This window comes from Calonectris borealis, chromosome 1, assembly GCF_964195595.1.
Source record: "Calonectris borealis chromosome 1, bCalBor7.hap1.2, whole genome shotgun sequence".
NCBI classification, from domain to species: domain Eukaryota; kingdom Metazoa; phylum Chordata; class Aves; order Procellariiformes; family Procellariidae; genus Calonectris; species Calonectris borealis.
This window is the reverse complement of record NC_134312.1, coordinates 144,843,450-144,862,118: the sequence shown is the minus strand read 5'-3', so window position 1 is coordinate 144,862,118 and position 18,669 is coordinate 144,843,450. Positions and strand designations below refer to the sequence as shown.

General features: G+C 39.3%; 1 protein-coding gene across 1 annotated transcript in view; it reads left to right on the top strand.

Moving 5' to 3' along the window:
* Window positions 1-491: 491 nt before the first annotated feature.
* Window positions 492-18,669, top strand: part of LOC142073954 (cohesin subunit SA-2-like) — a 61,216-nt gene continuing 43,038 nt past the window's right edge. Inside the window, exons 1-11 of the mRNA XM_075134294.1 lie at window positions 492-630; window positions 5,051-5,135; window positions 5,450-5,482; window positions 5,765-5,911; window positions 7,392-7,488; window positions 8,501-8,577; window positions 12,652-12,723; window positions 15,092-15,296; window positions 16,376-16,527; window positions 17,809-17,882; window positions 18,315-18,438. Coding sequence (XP_074990395.1) covers window positions 587-630; window positions 5,051-5,135; window positions 5,450-5,482; window positions 5,765-5,911; window positions 7,392-7,488; window positions 8,501-8,577; window positions 12,652-12,723; window positions 15,092-15,296; window positions 16,376-16,527; window positions 17,809-17,882; window positions 18,315-18,438 — 1,110 coding nt within the window. The 5' untranslated portion in view covers window positions 492-586. The remainder of the gene's footprint in view (window positions 631-5,050; window positions 5,136-5,449; window positions 5,483-5,764; window positions 5,912-7,391; window positions 7,489-8,500; window positions 8,578-12,651; window positions 12,724-15,091; window positions 15,297-16,375; window positions 16,528-17,808; window positions 17,883-18,314; window positions 18,439-18,669) is intronic.

Sequence of the window (18,669 nt, the reverse complement as noted above, 5' to 3'; positions counted from 1 at the left end):
TGTACTTCTGCGTGCGTGCGTGCGTCTACGGGCGGGTGAGGGTCCCCCGTCTCCCGGGCCGGCGCGCCGCCGCCCGTTACGTCCTGTCAGGGCGGCGACGGTGGCGGCGATGCCCCTGAGGCGGCCCGCCTGTGCGGGGCGCGGGCCGCTGGGGAGAGCGGGGCGCGGTGCCGCCGGCGTTGCGGGGGTCTGCCCGAGGGGGAGGAGGGTAAGGTAAGCGGGCCGTGCGGCCCCGGGCGCGCCTCTGACGGCCGGCGGCTTTGTACGGGTTGCCTCCCTCGTCAGGGCTCCCGCCAGGTGCAGCGGTCCCACCTCCGAATTCTCCTCTTCGGATTAATTTCTTTCGCAAAGTTGCATCCCCTTCCGCGACTTGGTTTTGCGGGGGACTTTCTGACTTGATTTTAGGGGAACTATCTAGAATTAACTCTTTCTGTTTTCTTTTCTTGACAGGTTTTGGCTGCTTTTTCGCCCGCAAGAGCGAAAGCTTTGTTAAGTTTTTAACGCTACGGATCTTGGTGAAGTTTGCTCAGAAGTGGTGCTGATCCTGTTAGCTTGCCGTCTGCACTGCTGAAATAATGTAGCGGAAATGATAGCCGAGCCCAACACAGCCAGTAACCTTCCCAGCCAAAAGTAAGACGTGACACACATTGTCTATCAAATTTCTTGGTAAATTAGGGTGCTGCCCCTTGAATTTGTGCCCGGTGGATAGTGGGGCAGTATACAATGTGTCATACAATATGTCAATGTGTGGGTGGTAAGGAAGTAAAAAGCCACTACGTCTTGTTACTAATTTCCCCGCTTTATTCCCTTTTATGTATTGTTTAGCATCTTCTTAATGTACTGTTTTATGCTGCTTGATAGGGACCTTGGCCTTACAAGCTTTTCTGTGCCTTATTCACTACAGTGCAAATGAACCTCCTTTGGAAAGAAATAATGGGCAGATTCATAGTCAATGCATGTGTTCACTTCAGTGGTGAATTTGGGCATGCTGAGGGGGAAGAGTGCTAAGTAATCTGTAGTCTCCCTGTTGGCATTGAAGGGGGCGTTGTTTCTTTATAGCTGTTTTATCAGGGATACATCAAGTCTTCTCCCTTTCATAATGTATTTTTTCAGTCATCAGTTTAGATGATCTATAAACCAAATGGATTCATATCATTGTTTACAGAATGGTATTTAGAAGTTCTACTTCTACTAGAGCAGATATAAATAAATAAGAGGCAAAGTTAAAACATTTGGGCATATCTTATCTAGTTTCAAAGAGTGACGCTTCTTAGATGTCCAGTGTTGCATGCTTTGAACTCGTTGCAGCCCAATCTTTGCTGATCCTGTCACCTTCTGAGCAAGTCTGCTCCAGGTCTTTTGCTTCATTAAGCTCTAACGAAAGCTGAGAGATGTATTCCTCGTACTCCATGATGACAATTAATATAGCTTCCCATATGTCCTTTCTAGTATGTTTCATCTGAAGCCAGCCTCTTAGTTTCAGAAGTTGCACCTGGCAGTTGTTTAGCTGAGCTTCTTATGTTGCTTCTAAAAGATGAAGCAGCTGTATTGAAATTTATAATTTTAAAAATCTACAGGTAGGATTCTTCCGGTAACATCAATTAATTGTTCCTTTTACACAGCTAAAGGAATATGTTACCTCTTTGTTAAAGAGGTATTTTTCTTTTTAAGTGTGAGTCACTAAATCTGCTCTAAATGTTTATTAAGATGAGAAAACTGAATTCAGAAATTTTCACCATAGTATTGTGTTTGAGGACTAGATGAAGGACTTTGCTTCCTTCCTACTTCAAGGGTTTTACCTCATCAGTAATACTCCCAAGTGCTAGTGAAAGGACCATATTGTGGCAGGAATGTGAGGTAAAAATAAGTCTATGAGCTGTATGTAGCAGGGTATAAAGGTGAAAATTAGGGTGAGATAGGAATGGAATTCTGCCCGTGCTTTCTTACTGATTGCTGATGGAAACAAAGTAAATGGCTGAGAACTGTTTCTTACCAGTGCATGAGGCAGTGAATTTAGGTATGCAAAAATGCTCAGAATGGTGTAGACTAACAGAGGGGAGCAAAAAAAAGAACCTATTTCAAAATTTGTGAAACCTACTGTTGCACTCCTATAGTTGAAAAGATGTTAAATGGAGTTATGTATAAGGATTGCTGCAGAAGTGATCACATTTCATCCTCAGCTAGGTACAGTGGTTCCTATTTTGCTCAAGAAGAGAAGAGGATGTCTTAATTCTTTTAACAGTTTCTTCAACAGAAACTTAGTTGTGCAAATAAAAACTCCATTAAAATCTCATTTGATTTCTAAGTGGTTTCATGGGGTTCAGTTTCTAGGCTCTGGTCTAGTTCCTGCAAATGTTTAAGTACCTGCCTTACGAATAGCCTTACCGGAAACCTCAGTATTAAAAGGAAAAAAGAGAAGAGAAAGGAGAAACATGAGTATTGATAGTATCTGGATTTAAAAAATCTCTCCTTTTGTGTAAGTTGTCTGTTGTAGCACGGTGCTTCCTGTGGCATTGCTACGTGCTGTGGTGCACTGATAACCAAAACAATTCAGAAACTAAATGGCTTTTTAGTATTAGTATTTAGTGCTTAGTTACATTTGTTGAGTGTTTAAGACAGATGTTTAGTGCATGTATGAAAGTTATTCTAACTGGTTTCATCACAGGGATGTTGTTTTACTTGGCATTGTTAGCCCAATATGAGGAGGCTGTAGATCAACGGTCTTCTCATTGTTGCAGGTTTTGCTGAGCTTTGGTAAGGATGCTGTTCTATATACCAGGCGTTCACTTACTTTGTTGAGCCTCTTTTGCTACAGGTACATTTTGCCTGGCATAAGCTGACAAAGTAGGTAGCACAGGGCCAGTAGATACCGTCTGTAGGGCCGTCCTTCAGGGTGTTCTTGGGAAAGAGGCACATGAGTTAAAGCTTCAAAGAAGTATATTCTAGACATATTAAAAGCAGTACGTGATCAGACAAGTACTTGACTGAACTGTCCTGCAGCAGTTCTGATTTTTTCATTATTTAAATGTTTTAATTCAACTTGGACTCAATTATAGTTGCTGTAATCAAATGCAATACATTTATTTTTCTTATGGGATGGAGTAAGTTGCTAAATAGTACATGCAAACGATTCAGGAAAATTGTTTGAGAGCACGTTGAGCATTATGTTGAGTATGATGCAGAAACAGGTAATGCATGTTACCACGTTGTTGGCTGGCATCTGACTTGTAGTTCTAGTGAAACAGTGCAAGTAAGAACATGTTAGTCCAGCCCCATAATGTTGCATTCTGCTTTGAAATCAAGAGTGAAAGGATTTAATCACATAGGAGAAGCAGCTCCTTGACAAACACGTTTGGATTCTTTTTGTTTATTTTTGTGGTCTGTAGAAAAATCTGGGAGAGCTAACTGGCATCAGAAAAGCAATACATATTGCTATCTTGTCTGCTGCTTCTTTTCAACTAGGAAGTCTCTGGTGGTGCTTGAGATACTTAATCTCTGTGGCTTGCAATTACAAATCAAAGAAAACGTTTGAAAACTGTTGCAAACTATTGCTTGTAGCATGCTGATTCAGTTGTGAACTGTAGTTCATCCCTCTCTTTTCTATAACATGCAGAACTCTAGACAGCTGATGTAAGGATCGGTTCATCCTGAATTATTTTCTTAGCTTCCATCTGCGAAACACTGTGGCACATTTTGAACTTTTCTATGACAAAGATGTTCATTGAATTTAACTTTCATGGGACTTTTCTTGTAGGGAAGTTAAGCATTTGCATAATTGTATTTAGAAATTTGATTTATTTTTATAGAATTTTATATTTATATAGAATTTTTCTTGGAGTCTTTTGGAGCCTAATTCTACTTTGCTTACAGTGAAGTGTCCCAATAAATTCAAAAAGTAAACAGAGATGTGTTTAAATAAACACTTCTGTCTGCTCTCACTAACAAAATAACATCAAGACCTTGGTCCTGCAGTTGATGCTATTCAGCCTCAGGATTTGCTTTGCAGAGGCAATGTCTGACTGAAACAGTCTTGTGAAGAACAACAACAACAACAGTGCTTGTCTGGCATTGATAAACTTAGCTGGAGTCGAGCTGGCTCTGCATCCATAGCGCAGTTAATTCTCCGTCGGGGTTAGCCAACACTGGATATTGGAGTGTTGACTATATCTGACAGTGTAATACACTGTTTTTTCCTTTGTAAAGTGGTCACTTGTGTTAGTACACTCTCTTGTTGAAGCAGTATCATGGAAATGAAAGTAACTATACACACTCATATTTACTTTCTTTTTGTGCCTTCTTATAGTACAAGTCAACTGGCTTCATGTCCTGGCCACCGTAGTTTAAAAGGAGGCCATAGCAGCCAGCTACCAGTACTGGACCTGCTGCACAAGTGGGATCCAGCTCTTCTGCTCAAACATGACCTTTGGCAAAGCATATTGTTAGCATTGGGAATGATGAAAAGTGGCATGATTTCATTGCAGATAAATGTATGGCTTCAGATCTCCCAGAAGGTGCATCTTTTTTTATAAAATTATTCCTCCATCATATTAGCAATGACCTGCAAGTGAAATTTCTGATGTGTCTTTTTTCTTCAGTGTGTTTTATAGACAAAGTAAAGCAGTTTCTTCCTCTCATTTTAAATGACCCATCAAATGTTATTACCTTGTTTTGTTTAGAGCACCCACGAAGTGAATGCATACTTGTGTTACTGATTCATGGTGGAAAGCTCTTAAGTCAACAAAGGCTGCCTTAAGTCAACATCAGCTTTCTGTTTCATTTACTTACTTTCTACTTCCTTGATATCTTTGATAGTTTTGCTAGTTTTCTAATTATCTGTATATCTTACAGGAAAGCCAATAGTTTGAAAAAGGCCCCAAATTTCTGTTGTACTTTTAAAGTTAGCTGTTTGGGTTTTAGTAACAAAATGACATAACTTCCAAACAATTAATTAAAAAAAAAAAAAGCTTTTATTTTCTTCTGTTGTTTGTGCTGAAGTGTGTAGTTCTGTGTTCTCACTGCTAACCCCTTCAATGTATTTGTTGCGCTTCAGAGAGAATGCTGTCCGTGATGAGGCTGTGCCTGAGTCTGCTGTGCAGAACAGCAGCTGTGTGAGAAATGGCAACCTGAAAACACCAGTAAGTTGATTTTTTTTTTTTTTTTTTTAATTACGGAATTTATTTTCTGTCTCATTCAGTTGTTACAAAATTGAGTATTCCATAAACCAATCACAATACAGTGCAGTTAAAATCTAGTTACTGGGTACAGCTTGACGCCCAAATTCCATTGGCATCAGAGCCTCAATGCTGGCTTTTGAACAGTCAGTTCATTTCAGCGTATGTTCTTCCTTAGCTGTGCATTGTGTGCAGCTGACGATAATTTGCAGGTTGTGTGTTTACCCTGTGAGTGAAAAGATGTAGAAGAGCTTCTGTGCTTGCTGTCTATTCTTCAGAAATTACAGCTGCCACTGAAAAATGCCTTCCAGGTAGTACACAACTGTTCAGAAGCTTCTTTCCTGTTACACCTTCCTGTGCTTATGACTCATTGTTGAGAAAAAATTCAAACTGGTAAATCCTTTTTTTCATTCCCTTCTAGTATGGTCATACTTGATAAGGCTTTATCAGTGTCCTTGAAGCTTAAAAGTTAGCACCCTGGGGAAATCATTGCAATGAGAGTAAAAAACCTTGTTATTAGGGGATAATTCATGTATTTGTGAATGACTGTTATGTGTTGTGTTTCCTCACATGCTTTGCTTGACTCGTTTCAGAGAGAGAAACGGAAGGTCCGAGAACAGTGTGAAAACATAAAGAGAAATTCTTCCAGTAGCAGAAGAGTGAGCCAGCTGCAGAATGGCGAAGTGGTTGAGGCAGTTACCTTGTTTGAAGTGGTTAGCATGGGGAAGCGGGCCATGCAGGTATTTCTAGCTCTGAATTCCGAGAAGAGTTGGTGGAGGGAAGATGGATAAACAGTGGTCATTTCAGTTTATACTCTGGAGCATTGAAATTTTGTTCTGTTTTGGCATAGGCAGGGAAGAAACATATTTGATTGGAATATGAGCATGGCTCTTGAAAAGAATGCATCTTCAAGAAATTAGTGAAAAAGTAGTTGTCAGATATTTAAAAAGAGGAAGGAAATATGTACGTAAACCAGTCTTCCTAAAGCAATGTCTGAACATATGAAAAGAGAATTATTTTAAAAAATACAGAAAAGGTTCGTCAGTAGAAAATTTTGGTTGTTCAGGATTCTGAAAATCAGGCCTTTTTTTTTTTTTTCCCCCTGGGAACTTGCATTTTGGTATTTTTCTTTTACCTCCATTCTAATGCACTTTGACGGCAGTTTGCATAATAGTCAGGTTCCCTGTGCATCTATATAGTTAGTAACTTTCTTCAGTGTGAGGAAGCCCACCTCCCCATATTCTGTGAGTGTATGTGTATATTATGTTTGTATATGTGTATGAATGATCGCAATCTGGAGCCCCAAGTATTTTTATACAGGGTAATACATATGTCTCCAGTATGTAGTGTCTGTAAGCAAAGTGTGTGTGTGCACACATGAAAAGTACATTTATATTTTGGATGCGAGACCTTAGTTTTTCCAAGATGGATGGACTTTTGCCATGCTACAGCTGTGTTAACTTCAGAAGAGCTCCCTGAAGAGCTCAGCTTCTGCTGTCCGGAGCATGATGTGAAGGGCTTGGAAAGGCAGCAGCTTGAGTCCAAGAATTCATTAGACCTGTCTGGTACTACAGGTGGGTTGAAGCCTGGATGGCTTGTTCCAGCAGGCCTGTGTCACATACAGGCTGTAAGCTGTGCTGCCCTAGAAATGAGATTTGGAGTTGTTTTTTAGCTTAAGTGTAGTACGTGAACTGTTTCAGCCTTCTTCACAAACCGGGTGCTAGAGAAGAGCACTGCCAGGGACAATTGCTAATATTAATTTAATATTAGTTATTAGATGGTGCAGAGGTTAAACGTGGGTGGGGTTTTTTTTTGTTTTGGTGGGGGTTTTTTTGTTTGTTTTGGTTATTTTTTTTTTTAAAATGAAACTGTTACCTCAGTGCTGGCAAGAAATCAGGAGGACCACGTTTTGTTTTTTGCATGTTAAATTTATTAAAGCTGTGGTTATTTTCCCTGTTAATGGAGCAAAGCATCTGTGAATGGCAACATTGCCTAGAGCAGAACTTGTGAATGAGCAGTTCAAGACTTCATTTTGCCCCAGATGGAGTCTTTTGCATGTACTATTAGAAATGGAACAAAATGGTGTGGAGTTTATTTTCATTTTTATACTTTAATGGAGATGAAACAATGTTAGTTTGGATCTTTATTATGGATGTTCTCAATGGAGTGCAGCATGCTGTGTTCAACTCCTGACTAATGAGTTTCTTTAATCTGTTCTAGTCTGTAGTAGATGACTGGGTTGAAGCTTATAAACAAGACAGAAATGTGGCACTTCTAGATCTGATCAACTTCTTCATTCAGTGCTCAGGCTGTCAAGGTAATTTACCCTCTTAGCAGCCCTTTCCATTGCCTGTGGATGAAAGTAGTCTGAAGTGTGCTTTCTAAAACGGAATTTTTCTCTCCAGTAAATCATGTACTTATAACCTGTACTGTTCATTAAGACAAACTCCAGATGGGCAGGACTAATAGCAAAGAATGTTGCTGTTAAATTCTTTGACTCTGCGTTTACAGCATGCCAACTCTCAGAGTTGTATTTGAACATGGTTTGCAAGGTCAGGCTTCTGAAGTGGCATGTCACATCGCTTTGCAGAATCCCCACATAGGGAAGATGGTTTTGATGACAGTTCTGATTAAAATCCAGTGTTTCAGTTGCCATTTGTTTTGTAATTTCCTGGTATCTTTTGTTTTGCTAGTGTCCTTGTTTAAAAATAAACAATTAGCGAATTAAGCTCCTGCTTTGGTGGCTAGAAAAGCAATCTCTTGCCTCATTGCGGTTACTTTTACCAGAGGGTTGTGAAGCTTTCTATTTCATAACAAACATTGAGACACAGTGACTTCTGAGGACAGTTTGCTAGCGAAATGCTTCAGGATGGCAAGTAAGAGTTTTAAGAAGACTATTCTGTTAGTTTGAAACTTCTGAGTGTATTTAAGTAGCTAGAATGCACCTTTTACGCTTCAATTTTTTTTCCAGGTCTTCAACTAATATGCCTTCTCTTACAGGAAATGTTTTGGAGTCTTTTACTAGCAGTGGGCGAAATTTTAGTAAATCCTTGAAGTAAATGGATGGAGAGAGAAAATAGCCATGCCATACAGCACAGGGCAGATTTCTCTAAATATGAATTTCAGTTTTGGTATTTCGTTATAGTATTTTGTACTATAAATGAATTTATGTGTCTCCCTATGTTTATATTGCCTGTGTAAACAGAGATAAACCAGCTTGAGTCCCCCTTTCTTGGTATTTCTAAATTTAAAATAAAGTCTTTACTGTGGTTTGAACTTGATTAATATAATAGGGAGTAATACTTCTTTTTAAAACATTACTTTTCTAGGCATGGTAACAGCAGAGATGTTTCAAAGCTTGCACAAGAAGGATGTAATGCGAAAAATGACAGAGACCTTTGATGAGGTAGGCACAGCTTTGACTTTGTGTGCCTTTTTTATATAAACAATAGGCTTTACCTTAATAGCCAACCTGGACAGAGTTCCTGCTGCTTATCAGGAGCTGTGTCCCACTTCTTTCCTTTAGGAGAATAATCCTGTTCTTCACAAGAGAAATTTGGTGTTGTAATGACCCATTTTAGCAGCAGCAGGATTTTTTTTTTGTAATTCACTTTTATTTTCGGAGTTTCATTAGGGCTATCTAATTGCAGTCTTCCTGAATCCGGCTTTCTCTTAGGAGTTCTTTTGATAGCAACTTCATAGAGGTAAATATAACCCGGCATTGCAGCAGGTAAATAGTTCCCTTTGGTATTTGGTTGATAGATACTTTTAGAAATGCTATTGTGGACTACTGATAAGCTAATTCAAAGATATTTTTTAGCTGATATTTTTATTTTGAATCTTTTCCTTCTGTTTTACTGACAATATGAATTTTTATGAGTATATTATGTCATATAAAAGAAGAAAAATGCATTTTTGTTTTTTCATTGTCAAAACAATAGTGAATATCTCATTTTTTGAGGATTGTTAAGAAAAATACACAGCTTTACAATACTGTTTCTCTGTTTGACTGCTCCTTGGCTAATTATGCCAACATCAAATTTTCTGCAGCGCTCTCATAGTTGCTTTTGTGCTTTTTTTCTGTATTGGCCACCTCTGAATTGATTTGTCAAGCAGCAGCCATCAGCCTTGCTTTAATTGAGCATCTCTCAAAGACCAGCTGCTGTAGAAATTTCCACAGAGGATAAATTTGCCAACATAGTTTTCTTCATTTTAGAAGTGTAGTAGCACTTGGGCTAATTTTTGACAGAAATGATCCGATATGTGTCTGGCCATATGAATTAGTAATCTGGCATTTCTTTCCCGACTAAATTAGCCCTGAATAACACTCATGATAGGGTAGGCACTCTGGGAGGTACAAAGATGTGATTATTGTTATCATCAGCCTGGATGTGTTACAGTTCTGTAACCTTTTCACCTGTCCTGGTGGGCAAAAAGGAAGGTTCTGCAGTTGCCTTAGAAGCTGTATTCTGCATGCTATAAAAACAGGTGACTTTGCTTTTGGGGCAGTATTTTGACATGCTACTCTAGTTAAGCATTTTCCTGATGGAAGGAAGTCATAATCCCTGTGTTAGATACTCTTGTCTCTCTTGTTTTTTCTTTTTTCTTTAATTCTAAATCCAGTGAATTCTGAAATTCTTTGTCTGTTTTTAGATAAACTGACTCCAAAAAAACTCCTAAAATGATTTATACAGAATTAAGTATTTTTAAAGACAGTATCTGTCAGCTTGTTTAATTTACTCTTGATATGTTATCAATAGTATTAAGCCAGCATTAATATAGAAAAAAAAATATGTCTGAAGCAACCATTTTTGTTAACCATGGTTATTAGGTGATTAGAAAAAGCTTGAGGATTAAACCAATTTCTTTTAAAGCAGAACTATGACAAAAGCAAGAGCAAAATAGTTTGTTATTTTCAAGTGAATTGTTTCCTCTTTGTATTTTTGTTTCTTTTCGCATGTAGTTCTTTCTCATCTTTTTCATAAATAAGATGGAAACGTAACTGAGTGATTAAGTTAGGTGAGAAGTAGTGCTGTATAGGACTACTGTGATTTCGAAAATATTTTTTGAAAACAAATGATAATGGTAGTGAAAGTAGTAATCAGAGTGGAGAATATTACCAGACATCTGCTTGAGTACCTCATCTTGTCTTTTGATTTATATTGTTTGTTTATAGCGTTTGGAGGATTGGAAAATTAAAGGTTTTTCTGTAGTTCTTCATTCTTGATCATTTCAGTGATTTAACCATTGCTTTACTATTGATTAATTAATTGCAAGACTATATCCATGTACCAATGCTTCCTCCCAAAATTCTCACTAGAGTTAGTGGGAAATGTTAGTGGAGTTGAGTCTGGCAAGAAACATGAAGGGCAACAAGAAAAGATTCTACAAATACATCAATAGTAAAAGGAAGACCAAGAAGAACATGGGCCCACTGCTAAATGGGGCCGGGGCCCTGGTGGCAAAGGACACAGGAGAGCGCGAGGTACCCAGTGCCTTCCTTGCCTCTGTCTTTACTGGAAAGACTGGCTTTCAGAACTACCAGATCCCTGAGACCAGAGGGAAAGTCAGGAGCAAAGACTACTTACCCTCCGTGGAGGAGGATCAGGTTAGGGAACACTTAAATGGACTGAACATACATAAGACTATGTGGTCTGACAGAATGCACCCAGGAGTGCTGAGGGAGCTGGCTGATGTCATTGCGAGGCCAAATCTTAATACATGGTTTGCTGGGTCAATATAACAATCATAATCTAGACTTGAAAAACATATAAAAGAATATGAATCACTCGCTCAATCCTTGGAGGACACAGACGATGGTGGAGGCGTCCCTGGCCACCAGAGGGTCCTGGGTATCACCGTCCATCAGCAGCTCAGGTCCAAGTTCCTCACTTAGGCCTTGTAACCGCTTGATTTTATGGACAGTGCTCTGTATGCTGTCATGCTTCCCTGTTCTGTGACGGAGCCATCACCACCGCCTGGCTGGCCGGGTGCCTGGGACCTTCAAGGCTAGTAAGGAAGAGAATAATCCGCCTGGCACCCAGGAACCTTGAGGCCGGTAGGATGGGGAAGAAGAAATCTGTTTGGTTTGTCTGCTTGGTTCAAAGGACCTTCAGGGCCTGATAATGAGGGAAAGGGAACAAATATGTGACCCGCTTAGTCACAGAGAATGGCTGCTTGCCTCATAAAATGGTGTTAGTTATGCTAACCACATTACCAGGGGTAGGGAGCAGGGGATACTGGTCACACATGGCACTGGGCAGCCTGCTCTGGCTGACCCTGTGTGAGCAGATGGGGTTGGATTAGAATAGAATAGACTAGACTATTTCAGTTGGAAGGGACCTACAACGATCATCTAGTCCAACTGCCTGACCACTTCAGGGCTGCCCAAAAGTTAAAGCATGTTATTAAGAGCATTGTCCAAATGCCTCTTAAACACTGACAGGCTTGGGGCATCGACCACCTCTCTAGGAAGCCTGTTCCAGTGTTTGACCACTCTCTTGGTAAAGAAGTGTTTCCTAATGTCCAGTCTAAACCTTCCCTGGTGCAGCTTTGAACCATTAGGTGATCTCAGCCGGTCCCTCCCAACTTCAGTCTTTTTGTGATTCTGTGAAAACTTGTACTGGTGTTGTAAGCAGAAAATGGCTTTAATATAGTAAGTCAGAGGCATTTATTTCCTCTTTGTGGGCCACAGTATTCCTCAGGGGAGAGAGAGGCTTGTCTTTAGGACCACTGCTTTTTGTTTTCCCTCTTTCTTAAACTATTCTGTTTCTGTCTTCTGCTTTTCTTCCTGTATGTGGCAATTTTATTTCTTGCAGCACTTTTTTGTTCTTTTTTAGGTTTCCTTCCCTCTCCCATTTTGTTGCTGAAATGTTTAGCAATGGAAGAGTTACGTTTGATGCATAACTGTACAGCCAGGTGGGGATAGGAAAACTTGTGCTTCACTGAGCCTAATAAAGAACTGTAGATTTCATGCCTTTTGTCTTGGAATAATTGCAGAGTTGAGGAAACATCTCCAAATCAAGTCACACTAGTGCTGAAAACGTTTCTCTATAATTTGAAAAGCTCAGGATGGTTTTCTAGAGTTTAGATGTTTTACAGTACCTAGTTACTAAATGTTGGAAAGGGATATATATTTAGACTTGCTGGGGAGGCATGTCTTGGAATTAATAATGAGGATTGTACCTTGTATATGTTTGCTTATAAATTTTAAAGACAAATTGTCTCTTACTTGTAGCAAGAAAACTCAGGTTTTATATAAAAGTGTGTTTTTCTTCTATCATTGGTTATAAATAAAAAATAACGAGATGAGAATGGATAAGATTTTGTTTAGTGCGTTGGATTGTATGAGCCAATACAAATTGTCTTAAGTTTTAATAGCCTTTTAAATATGATGCGTGGTTTGTGATGTTTTTGTCTTTATGAATTAACTGTGCCATTTAATCAAAAAGTTTTTCAAGTTTTGTCTCATGCATTACAGGAAACCGGGTTGCAGTACAAGAAATTCATGGCCTATCCTTGGATCCTGACAGTTACTTGGCCGGTGGACATGGTAAAGTTCTTTTGTAGTTCTCTGCAACTCTAATGTAGCATTTTCTGACTGTATTTCCTGTTTCCAGTGTAGGCAAATACATCAGAACTAGTGATCTTAAACTGCGTGTTAGTGAATGGAGATAATCGTGCACTTCTGAGGTCTGCCTCATCTGGTCTGTTTTAGACCTCTGGTTTGGATGAACGCGCTCACGCTTTTGAAGTGCCTGTTTCTTGCTGTTGATGTCAAAGGGAGGTGAAGGTGACTCGCTGAGTTATATGTGATGAATTGCTCCTATAGTATTTTGAAGGGAGTGGTGTATGTCAAGTTGCAAGTGGTGTACGTCAAGTGGTATTCAAGAGCATTCCCCATCCCTTCCAGCAAGCTCTACACACACACGTGCGCACCTGCATGCATACATGTGTGCACATGTATGCACACGGAGGTTTTGACAGACAGATTTGTTCAAAGGCTTGTTTCATCAAAACATTCTCTTGCAAACATAAATGTTTGATTAGAAGAATATTTTGAGAACAGAAAGAGCTTTTCTGTAATGCCTCTTGCAGCATCGTGGGGAATTCATCTTAACTCCTTGTTGGCACTTCACTTTGACTTTCCTCTTTTTCCATAGACTCTGTATGAAAAAAAGAAACATTTCCAGGATGAGTCAAGGCAGGAACCTCAGTTGAGTGGTTTGAATGGTTCTCTGGAAGAATCTGTGTTAAGCGCCTAATCTGACTTGGTTTCTGGAAGTAGAGTTGAATCTAAGTGAATCCCAAGTTAGGTGCCTAAATTCAGGTGGTGTGCCCATTGTGCTGCCTATGTATTTACAGTATGCGTATTACCATTAAACAGTATCCCAGTATGATATACATGGACAGTAGAAATGCTTTTAAAAAGTGAGATGTCTTCCTGTATTTGTGCTGCTTTTCAGATTGAGGAGTAAGCTACTGTGATCAAGTAGGTACTTCCTGAAGTTGTAGATTGTCTTTCTACTGTTTGCGTCATGATCAAGGAGCATTTAATGGGGCCTGCTGGGGACTTCCCTTTCTGTCTTGGCACTTACTACTACTGTTAGGTTCTGAAGGGACTCGTGCAACCTGGGCAGGAACGCATCCCAAATCCCAAATTTCCAATGTGCTTTGGGTTGCGGGCATCCCTGAGATGGCTCTGTGTTTGTGTTTATTTTTCAAGAAAGCAATGGATCTGTGCTTTGGAAACAAAGTTACAAGAGAAGAGCATAAAGTGCACTTTGTAAGTACAGGAGGTTATTCTGGGTCTGAAGCTGCGGGTTAAAATAAGTCTGAGAAGGTGTTTGACCAACTGAGGGACCAGCTGAATAGTGGCTTGCCTTCAGGATGATGTTTTCCATAGTGAGTGAAGTTTTGGAATTCCCTGGCTCCATTCACACCTGAAACTATCAGGATGCAAATTAATATTCAGAGCCATTCCTGGGATCTGTGAGGTGCAAATGAAATAAGTGTTCACACTGCCTGAGGTTGGCATCTACAAAGTCTTCCTAGTGTGCTCTTCACATGAGGCGCACTGTTTTGTGTGAGAAGTCAAGCGAACCTCCACCTATCTCCTTTCTTCCTGGCAGAATCAACTTCACTGAGAACACTCCTGTGGCTTTATTGTAACTTGCTTTTTGCATAATGTCAAAGGTACTGCTTACTTACTGTTTCTGTGGAGGTTTTTGGAGACTTAGGTGCTGGTGGTGTAGGTGAGTGACTCAGTACTTGTCAGTAAGCTGTAGCCTGATAAACTCCTTGAGCTGGCAGTGCTGCTGAGGCGCACAGTCCCATCCTGCTCCACGCCACAGTTGTTTATTTTCACTTCCCCAGTGTCAGATCTTTTGTTTAAGGCACATTTGTGTAATTACGTGCTGAACCATCTTGGGGAACTGATGCCACGGAAAAATAATTTCGCAAAGTAGCTGTTCTTTTTCAGTCACTTCAGTTTCCTCCTGGATTTTACCATGCACTTGCAGGAACAGGAAGGATGGGAAGTGGGGAGGCACTACGACCTGTGAGGAAGTAGAAGAGGCCAGGAGTGCTCATGGTTTATGCCAGTGAATGTTATTTAAGGTGCTGTGGCTTCCTGTGCCCTCTCCCACTTGTCCCTTCGCAGCTACCTCGCACACATTGCTTTCAGATGTGAGCTGTCATGATAGTGTTGCGCTAATGAGGCTAGTTTGTATCAGTGCTTGCTTGTAACCTAGTTGCATGTCCCTACTTTCGCGTAAGAATCATGAACAAAGTTATGGGGGGGCTGAGGTGAAGCTGACTGTCAGCAAAATTCTCTCTGATGTTCAGTGGGAGAGATGTAAATGGTGTGCACAAACAAAACTAATTAGTGTGTTTTCTCTTGACTCTTCTTTCTTGTGCAGGACAATGAAGACTACCCGCTGATCAGAACAGGACCCTACTGGAAAAAGTTCAAGGCCAATTTCTGTGAATTTATTGCAGTGCTTGTCCAACAGTGCCAGTGCAGCATCCTGTATGATAGCTATTTAATGGATACTATCATCTCACTGCTTACAGGCTTAGCGGACTCTATGGTCAGAGCATTTAGACACACAAGCACTTTGGCAGGTAAAATAACTCACAGAGTTGCTGTAGACCGTGAGTTTTCTTGACTTGTGTACAAACAAAACTGCTCAAAATTGAAAAGCTCTCTTTACTCTAGCTTATGCTCCATAAGAGTTGCTCTCTTATGCATTGACAGTGCCTTCCTCCTAATGTATGTTACTGTAATATAAATAATTTGTTCCTGTGTGTAACTGAATGGAATTTGGATGTTTTAGATATGATAGATCTAGACCATTTTTTCTTTCTAAAGAAAATTTCTTTAATGTCTGACATGAGTCTAACTTTAGAACTATGCTGTGTTCTGATTCTTTTTTTTTTTTTTACTAACTGATTTTTCACAGCCAGTTTTCTATTTTGTTGTTTTCCTCCCTCCACTGATTAATGTAATGAGGTTGCATTAAATGCTTTACCTATAAAAGCTTCCTTTGGAGAGCTGCTATTCTTGTGGTACCTGTGCTGAAAAGAACATTGCTTATTAGACATTTTTGTTCCATGCAGCATGATGATACTAACTTTTTTTTTTTCCCCTAAAGCCAGTGAATACCCTTTCTGCCATGCAAAGAACGCTTAAAGTATAATTTGTTCTAAAGTACACTGTTTGCTTTAAAGGCTCAAAAAACTCCCGCTTGAAATCTATGCAAATCATCTAGTGATCCTTAGAGGAACATGAATTTTTGTCAATTCAAGTAAAATATTAAGATTCCCAGCCTTTTATGGGCCAGCTTCGCTTGTTTTTTTTCTGTTACTGAAAATCACCTGTTCCACAACTCTAGATTCTTTTGCAGAAAAATCAAAATTACATAAACTAAGACGACAGTTGTCCAGTAAAGTACTTCTCTGACTAACTCTGGCCAAAAGTTGTAAATCACCAGTAATATCACTAAATTTTCTGTTTTTGATCATTGTCTGCCTTTAAAATAAACACTGTATTTAAAAAAAACCCCTATAATCTAGTAGTGTTCGTGTTTTGGATAATAAACTAGATTTGGCTAACCATATCCTTTTTGTGGTAAAGTGGTGAACATATTTATGCTACATATCTCTGAGCTAAGCTAAATATGTTTGGTTTGTTTCCTTTTTAGCAATGAAACTTCTGACAGCAGTTGTAAGCGTACATCTGAACCTCGATGTCAACAAGCACAATGCTCAAAGATTATATGAGGTGGAGAAGAAGAGGATAAGTGGCAGGAGGACCAGTTACAGACTTGACCAACTAGAGAGAAAAAGGAAAGAGGTTAGGCCAGTGTCTTGTATGGGAGATGTGTGAAGATGTAAAAAGAGGGATTGCTGACAGCTTGCTTTTGGGTTACTGCAGTTCTTCGAAGTTTATATGTTTATCTAATGCATGGTGCAGAGCAGTTGTGACTGGCTAGGTTAGGTGGTACAAAAATAACTAAGGGAATCACTGTCCTATGTACTGTTAACTTGTGATGTCTGTCCTCCTAATTGCTTCTCTAAAGTGGCATCATTAGCCCTTGATGTCTACACAAATATGGATTTACACACACATGTAATTGCATTAGCAGCTCTGGTGTCGTGGGAGTGCAGTTTTGCATATGTTTATACAAATTATAAGCCAAAATGTTAGTTCTTGACCTGAATTTCAATGAATGGAAAAGGACACAGGATAGCTGCCATCAGTGTATAAGTAATGCATTGTAAAAATTGTTGTAACTTCAGATATTACCTGTATCTTTCTTGCTGTTCAGTTTCTGTCATTTCTTCCTCGCTCAGCCAGACAGCTCCTTATCAACTCCTAGAGACAGGCCTGTAACTGTAAGAAATAATTCTGGCTTGAGAGTGAGGTGACTTGATGAACATCAAGCGTAGTTCTTTCTCTCCTGACCTCTGTTCTGAGCTTTGGATGCCCATGGACTTCTCTGTTATACAAACAACCCCTAATTCTGTGGGAAGAAGTGTTTGGGTGATACAGGGGTTTTTAGTATCATCATAAGTCTGATCTTATGGGAAAGGCAGAGGAAATGTGTATGCTGGGGGTAAAAACCAAACTTTTTGCCCTTCCTGATGCTGTTGATGAGAGAATGTTTTTATTAAGTGACTTAGGTTTCCAGAAGTTCAAAACTAGATTTTCAGGGCTTGGTAAAAATACATGCTCGTTGTGGAATAGGTGCATTTTGAAAATTCCCTTCTCTGTCTTTCTTCCATCTCTGTTTAAGTGCGTAAAGAGAGAATTCGGACCTATATGTGAAGATTGCTTAATAGTTGTGCTGTATCTTTCTGTGTATTGATAGTTCAAGACTCACTATATCAAACACATTATGTGCTATACCTTGTTATCCAGGCTAGCAGTTGGTATCTGATAAATCTTTCATCAGGATGTAGCTACAAAAAGGCCAATTGCTAGTGTAGATACAGACCACTCATTTTATGTTGGTACCATGTGTAAATGCTGGCAGTTTGCACCACAGAAGTACTGTAAGTGCACTGATGCAAAGTTTTCGTGTGTACTGAATTGTGGGACCAATATTAACATTCAGTTCTCTTTGTATTTCAGTATGAGCATAAGCTTCTAGAGATACAGAACATGATGAATGCTATTTTCAAAGGGACGTTTCTAAACCGTTACCGGTAAGAATAAAAATAAAGCTGTGATGTGTATTTGCATTCCCAAGAAACTCTTGCTCAGATTGTCCAGATACCAGAATCAAGTTAAACATCCTAGAGGCACTGATGGTTTCAAGGGAGGTGTAGCAGTTAAATTATTTCAAAGAATTTGGGCTTATGAAAGGACCTCTCTTAAGTTCTTCTTGCTGGCTATAGAGCAGTGCATTTGTGATTGAGAAGATATCCAGAATTACAAAGTAATTATTGCATGAAACTTTTGTAGCTAAAAGTGGCCTAATTGTCCATTGAAGACTAACTTAGAACATTAATATGAAGATACTATTATGGATTATACATGCTTCTGCAATTCCAGAAAATAAAGATATTGCAAATAATGTAACTAATATATATTAGGCATTTTTAATGTATTAATATTACAATTTTATGATTTCACAGTGATGTGATCCCCGAGATCCGAGCAACTTGCATTGAAGAAATTGGCAGCTGGATTAAAACATACCCAGATACTTTTTTAAATGATAGCTACTTAAAATACATTGGGTGGATGCTGTATGATAAGGTAAAGTTTTAATTTTTCTTACTGGGGGCAGTAGATGGGAATTTTTAAAAATTTTTTTTAAAAATTTTTTTTAGAGAATCCTAACGTTTAAATTCTTGAGAGTAGATACTTAAGACTCTGGTGGTACAAAAAGGAATTTACTTTCTTCCCCATTGCAGGTTTTATTTTTAAAGCCATTGTAGCACTAAATAACAGGGAACATTTGTTCCAGTTCTGTAGCAGTGTGTGTCC